This window comes from Acanthisitta chloris, unplaced genomic scaffold, assembly GCF_000695815.1.
Source record: "Acanthisitta chloris isolate BGI_N310 unplaced genomic scaffold, ASM69581v1 Scaffold46292, whole genome shotgun sequence".
NCBI lineage: Eukaryota > Metazoa > Chordata > Aves > Passeriformes > Acanthisittidae > Acanthisitta > Acanthisitta chloris.
Window position 1 is genome coordinate 1 of NW_008661893.1, and position 6,761 is coordinate 6,761.

At 37.3% G+C, this 6,761-nt stretch overlaps 1 protein-coding gene across 1 annotated transcript; it reads right to left on the reverse strand.

Annotated features, from left to right (window-relative positions):
- Positions 1 to 166: 166 nt before the first annotated feature.
- On the reverse strand, positions 167 to 6,206 carry SMC2 (structural maintenance of chromosomes 2; the record flags this gene model as incomplete). Its single annotated transcript, XM_009070354.1, has 9 exons — positions 167 to 326; positions 1,176 to 1,409; positions 2,079 to 2,228; positions 2,909 to 3,142; positions 3,670 to 3,714; positions 3,893 to 4,003; positions 4,184 to 4,222; positions 5,169 to 5,291; positions 6,057 to 6,206. Coding segments are annotated over 9 exons (1,246 nt in total), but the record flags the coding sequence as incomplete, so codon positions are not given.
- Between the last annotated feature and the right edge of the window lie 555 nt (positions 6,207 to 6,761).

The following is a 6,761-nucleotide window of genomic DNA, read 5'->3' on the forward strand; positions in this document are numbered from 1 at the left end:
TGTCCTTATCTCAACCCATAAGCTTTTTGTTATATATTCTCTCCCTTGTCTACTTGATGAGGGGGAGTAATAGAGTGGCACCTAGCATCCAGTCAGAGTCAACTCACCACACTTCTGTACTCTTTCCAGAATTCCCCCAGATTATGCATCAGAAGTCTGTACAAACCTGTATAGTTCAGCTCCCTCATTTGGCTCTCTAGGGCTTTTTTCATGTTTTCAACAGCTTCAAATGCTTTTTGGTCTTTCCTGTAGCCTTCATCCACCTTTTTAACCTCAGCTTCTTTTGTCTTCAACTCTTTTCGTATATAATTCAACTTCATTTCAGCCTGTAAGGAGTTAGCAAATATGGAACCAGATCTGCAAAGACAATCTTGCAGATGCAGATTTAGAACACTTGCACTAACAAGCTGCCCATATAATTTGCAAAATTTTCCACTGATTGCAAATATGCCCCGAAGTAGCTTAGGCTTTTGAAAATAATGGCAAAGACTATTTGGAAATAAAGACATAGATCTTGTATTTAGATAGGACAACATACGAGCACATGAACAGAGTTTGAGAAGAAACAAAGTAAAATAATGTGGAACACTCTTGTCCTTGTTACTTTCTCCAAAAGAATTTTTCCTTGACACAAGGAAGGTGCACTCTCAACTGTGAAAATTTAATTTCTATTGCGATAACTAGTCAACAGAGGTTTCCTATCTTACGACAAAAGAAGTGTCATCTCTTTCAGACATGTGACTAGCACAATTTAACTGAGGAGAAAATAGTTTCTTCTAAACTACGCATTCACAGTCTTCAGGATATTTAGTTTGATTCCATTAAGTTTTGCTATAGGAATCTCTTAGTATGAATGTGTATCACACAGACAGCAGTCTTTAGTTTTTCCTATCCAGTATCATCAACCTTTTGAGCAGTCACTCCTACTCTATGTCTCAAATGCCAGTTTCAATACTTCCTCACAGCAATGTTAAGGGTTTTTCCTATGCAAGGATATAATTTTTAGTATTTTATCAAAAAGTTACCTTAATGCATAGGCCCAATTGTAAAATATACTGCATAGATACCATGTGCCCTTTTTCACTTACCTTTCAAGAGTGTGTCATTTGATTTGCAGTCAATTTTCAAAAGAAGCAGGAAGGCAGGAGTGAGACAGGCAGAGCTTTTATTCTTACCTGTTTAGCCTCTGTTTCTGCTTTGCCAATTTCATTTTTGCAGATAATCATCTGCTCAGAAAGAGTAGCTTCTTCCTCATTGTTACTGCTGGACAGGCCAGCAGATACAGAATGAAAATGCTTTTCTGCTGCAGCTAAATCATCTGCATCTTTTTTGGATTCTTCCTGTAAAGCACTTAGTTCTTCCTCCATCTTCTTTAATACTTTCTCCTTTGACACATATACCATAGAATCCTTCAGCAAAATGAAGAATAAAAACAAAAAAAAGGAAGAGAAAACCTGAGTCCATTAACTTGAAATTCGTGTTGTTTAGATGAGAAGCTATGAGTAGTTTAGTCAACTACGTTTCTATGACCCTTTGTTAGATTTTGTAATCTTACAATATGCCTTTGCATACTTTCAAACCTATACTTGTCCCATGAAGCACTGAAGATCTATAGACATGAAATATAGGAAGTGATGACTACTGCTAAAGAACTAGGAGAATTATCTCTTTCTTCCCAATATCTAAAAAGTAATCTTCAGTGTCGCTCATGCATAAAAAAACCCCCACCAACTGTCAGAAATACGCACTGTAGAAATTTCTCATTTAATCTTGAAGAGTAACAGATGTCCAGAGAGCATCGTAATCTGAAGACACAGGCATTTCTTATGAGCCTAATACAAGGTTGGGAACCATAAAGGGTTGCACTTGCTTTGTATATGCATCATGCTTGCTTCTGATGGGCACCTACTACCAATGCTGAACAAATTAAACAATGCCCTTACATTTGTTTCTTCTTTCCTGATGGTAATTCTTACCTATCATAGGATTTTTCTTACCACAACAGGCAAGGAAAAACAGTTGTAACTGCAGTCTGAATCAATTTAGCATGTAAAGAAAATTATATACAAATACTTTACCTTCTGTATACGTGTTACCAGTTGACTATGTTTAGTCTCTTCATTTTTTAAGTTTTGCTTCTTGAGATCAAGGGCACTTTGTGCTTTAGTATGAACTCTTTGATCTTCCGAAAGAGCGTCTTTCAGCGAATGGAGTGTACCACCAAATTCCTACAACCATAAATACGGGAAATTTAATTTAGCCTGAGAAACCAATACAGTATTTGTCACAGTTCATCGGTTCACAGCTCGAGATACAAAAGAGATAAATTCTTCACCAAGAAGGCAGTCAGACTCCAATACAAACAGGCCAGAATCTCTCTCCCTTCTGAAATCCAGCCTAGCCTGAAGCTACTATTGAAGACTCACCTCATCCCACACCGTGGGACACCGTTCCTGTACAGAAGTCGGATTCACACATCTAAAGACCCTGTGGGCCACCCTGTATCTAACCAAATTTACTGCCCCAAAAAACTGAAGTCAGTACTGATTTTTGTTGAACAAGAGTTTCCTACTTGTAGTGCATTTTTGAGACACCAACAAAAAGGGAGAAAAATGTCTCAGGCAAGACTTACCATCAAATGCACAGAGTGGAAACGTGAGGGAAAACAGTTCCTATTCTTCAATTATTTTTCTATGACAGCAATTGGAAGTAAAGCATTTCAGACACAAAAACTTTTAAAATTTTAAACAGAGTTCTTCTAGGCAATGGCCAAGAATGACAAGGAGCAGTGCATAATCTAAACAATTCACTAGAAGAAGATAATTATTCAAGGGTATATTAACTGTAAGAATAATTCCCACATCATAATTACTTGTATTCAGATGAACACAAGTCTGTTCTCACTCACCTCATCCCTCTTCTTTTCCATCTCCACTATTTCTTCATTTAGCTGCCTCATCGTCTTCTCAGTTTCAGCCATTGACAGCTGAAGCTCTGTTATATTAGCCTGCATTTCCTTTAAAACATCCACGGAGGACATCTGTGTTTGTTCAGCCAGAACAAACTCATATGCTAAACACAAGCGGGTTAAACGTTCTATACGTTCCACTATTCTTTGGTATTCCATACACTGTGCTCGTTCCTGAAAAGACAAAAATAAAAATTTAAAAACCAAAAACAGCTCTAAAATTTGATGGAAAAGTAATATTAAGTAGGACTGCTATTGAAATCTTCTAAGCACTTCTAAACACTTGCATGTGTAGGCAAGAGGAAGGATTCTCTATCTTAAGTAATAAAGTTTGCATCGCACACTGCAGGGCCGCTTAGGAAAATCTCACTAAAACAACACTCACATAATTGACTGCACAGCAGAAATATCACTTCACATAAGCTTTTTTAAGAACTAAGGCATGTTTTTATCTTCTATTTTAATCTAGTTCTCTTGTTTTCTTCCTTCTCCCTGCAATTCCTCTCTAGGATTTCCTGGAAGTCCTGAATGACACAGTCTCTCTCTATTTGGAAAGATGATAAAATTTACTCATCCTGAAAGATTCCAGAGAGCTTGAAAACATGCTGCTGTTTTAGCCAACAAATACCAGTTCAGTGCAGCTGAAGCTTTTTTTCAGTACTTTAAGGGCCCACCTTACCACTCTTCTAATTTTTCCGTACCTGTTGCAGTTTTTGTAAAGCTGGGTTGATCTCATCATTTAGGATCTGAAACACATTAACAGAATATATATATTCTGACTTTTTTTTTAATTCTAAACATGTCTAAGAATGAATATCTAGTTCCAGGTGCAGAAACTGAATATTCTACAAGTTAAAAACCACAGTAATTACTCAGTTATCTTTAACAAATATGAAATTAAGTTTACTTTCCAACATGTCGTACCCTCCTAATGCTTTCCAGCTTGGATTCCTTGTTCTCTATGGTTCTCTCAGCAATTGTTTTCTTCGTTTCATACATCCTAGTACCAGCTGCTTCTTCAATCATAGCTAAAATCTAAAATAAAGCAAGGCAACAAAAATTATGCTAGATAAGTTCAAGTCAATTGAACACCTCACCTCCCTCCAACATATTTTTGTTGCCACCCTCATAAAAAAGGGATTATCATTCAGAACAACTCAGTAGAGCTTCAGACTAAAAAAACCCCGAAACAAACACCTCCCACAGCTTTCCTACCTCTGGTGGCTTCATATTTAGAACCTTCGTAATTTGTCCCTGGTGACAGAAAGATAAAACAAGGACAGTGTTTTTGTACCAAGCAATAGTAAAAAGGAAAGCCAAACCCCACTCACCCCTCTCACTTTCCACACATCGAACTATGAGTTCAAACATGTTTATTTTTTTTTTGTTCTGCTACAAGGATAATCTCACATACTCAACTGATTCACTCTTCCAAGTTCAAATAAGTCATTTTTTCAGGTAGCAAGCTGGAAACAGCCCTTAGGTTGTACTTCAGACTCATTTTCCTCATTTCTGACTACATATTAAAGGAGTAACACACACATTTTGTTCTAGAGTCTTACCGAGTTGCTGATGTTGCATAAGCTCCTAATCATAAACCATCTCCTTTGACAATTTAGCTCATATGGAACTAGGGAGAAGCAGAACAGGCCCAAAACTGCCCTGCCCCTGTCCCCACCTCTGCCTCAAGCTGGGACAGTTCCATTTGATACAATAAATCCTGCTCTGTTTTATTATTCCTTGCAAATATTTCAGAGACTTGTCTAGTCCCCGTGTTGATCTTAACAAGTGTCTTTTCATTTGGTCAGCCTCTTTTGTCGTAACTTAAGGCACTTACATCAACTTTATTCAAAATGCTGTGTAACAAGAAACACAAATAAGAGGAAATGAAATCTGTCATTTTAGCATAATAGTAACAGCAACACCTATCTGTTAAAGAGAAAAAAACGAAATAGAACTGGAGCACGTTTCAGGAAAAGCTTGCTAACGTGACAGCTACATGAGGACTTGTGCTACAAGACATGTTTTAAGGACAAACTGTGCTGTACCAGAAATGTTAACCATTTAACAGATATTTCATTTTCATTCGGTAAGATGTCACTCCAATTAGGGAATTAAGTGTTCTCCCATTATCTATCCTGCCTCAAATTTAGTGCAAGTTCTGTTCTTTCTGGATTTTATAAAGACATATAGACAATACCTGCATAATGAGGAAGTGAGGGTTATTGACATTGAGCCCAACAGAGCAGAAGAGATCCTGCACACGATTGTTGGCAGCATTCGTGCCGTTGATAAAGTACTTACTTTTGCCTCCGAAAGCAATCTGGAGAAAGGGAAGACATGGAAGAAACTTTGAATTGTTTAAAAATCACTTGGTATTGTGAGAATAAACTGCAATAAGGAATAAAAAATCTGAGCAAATCACACGTGTTACACCTTTGCACATACGTGTATGTGCTTACAATACAGAACATTGAAAACAGGTCTTGTTAGACTGAAGAGACATTTAAAATGTCCAACTAGAACATAATCAGTCATCGAGGGCAATACTGAGGAGAAAATTTCCAATAGCTCTACTCAAAAGGCCCTACACAAATAAAGAAGCCCCCAAAACCCAACCAACCAAAAAAACCCCTCAAAACCCAACACCTTCATCAGAATAATAAAAGTTCCTTTGTTCTTGGAGACCAAATTTAACACACAGTTCAGATATTAAGACGAAGACAGGAAAGCAGAAGGAAAAAAACAAAATAGAAAATTATAACTTGCTTTATGAACATTATTTCATTATTATCATTATGTTTCTGTTCAAGTTCTCTTATTGATCTGCAGTCTATTGAATGTTATTATGCACTTAACAATATCAAAATAACTTCCCAAGTAATTCCTTTTTTTTGAATCCAGTACACTGAATCTGCCCCTACACTTTGGATTAATAACTACACTCTAGATGCAATGTAGAATTGCCTCAATTGCAAAAACTCAGGCACTTTTAAAACTGACCCGTTAGGTTCACTGATCAGTCACTCTATTGAGCATGGCAAAAATGTACACAGATTACTAAACAACACAGATATTAAAGACTCACCTGCCTAGTGACAGTGATCACATCACTACTTTCAAATCCTATTGGACTTCGGCTCTTGTCTGAATTATCAAAGTGAATAGACACACTTGCTCTGTTAATTCCAGCTTGCCCACTCTTGTAAATCAGATCGTACGTGTTGCTAGCTCGCACCTAAATCCGTGGAACAGATAAAACACTTGTTCGAACAAAATCCATTCCACAGCTTCTGTGTGCTGCAGATTTAAGAGTTCATGGGAAACGACATGGGAACACAAACATTTATTATTCATAATGCAGTTCACACAGAAAGTGTTCCTTGGAGGTCTTCTGGATTTGTCTACAGGTGGGGGGTGGGAAAGAAAGGCAATAAAGAAAACTGCACTAAGACAGAGATTCAAATTGATGTCAGAGTGCACCATTTCTTTATGAGAATAAAGTAGAAGGATTATCTATTAAACGGCAGGCATTGCATGAAAAACATCTTTCTAATTTTCTCTGATGAACCAGATGGCCAAATCCTCAGACCCAATCCTGAACTAAAAAAGTTTCTTACAAATAAATAAGTTAGTGCCTTTAGCTGCATAAGACCTTTGGCTTGAGGCGCCACCTTTTAAGTGGGTACTTTTAATCATAGAATGAACCAGGTTGGAAGAGACCTCCAAGATCATCAAATCCAACCCTATTGTCATTACTTAGATAATGGAACTAAGTGCCACATCCACTCTC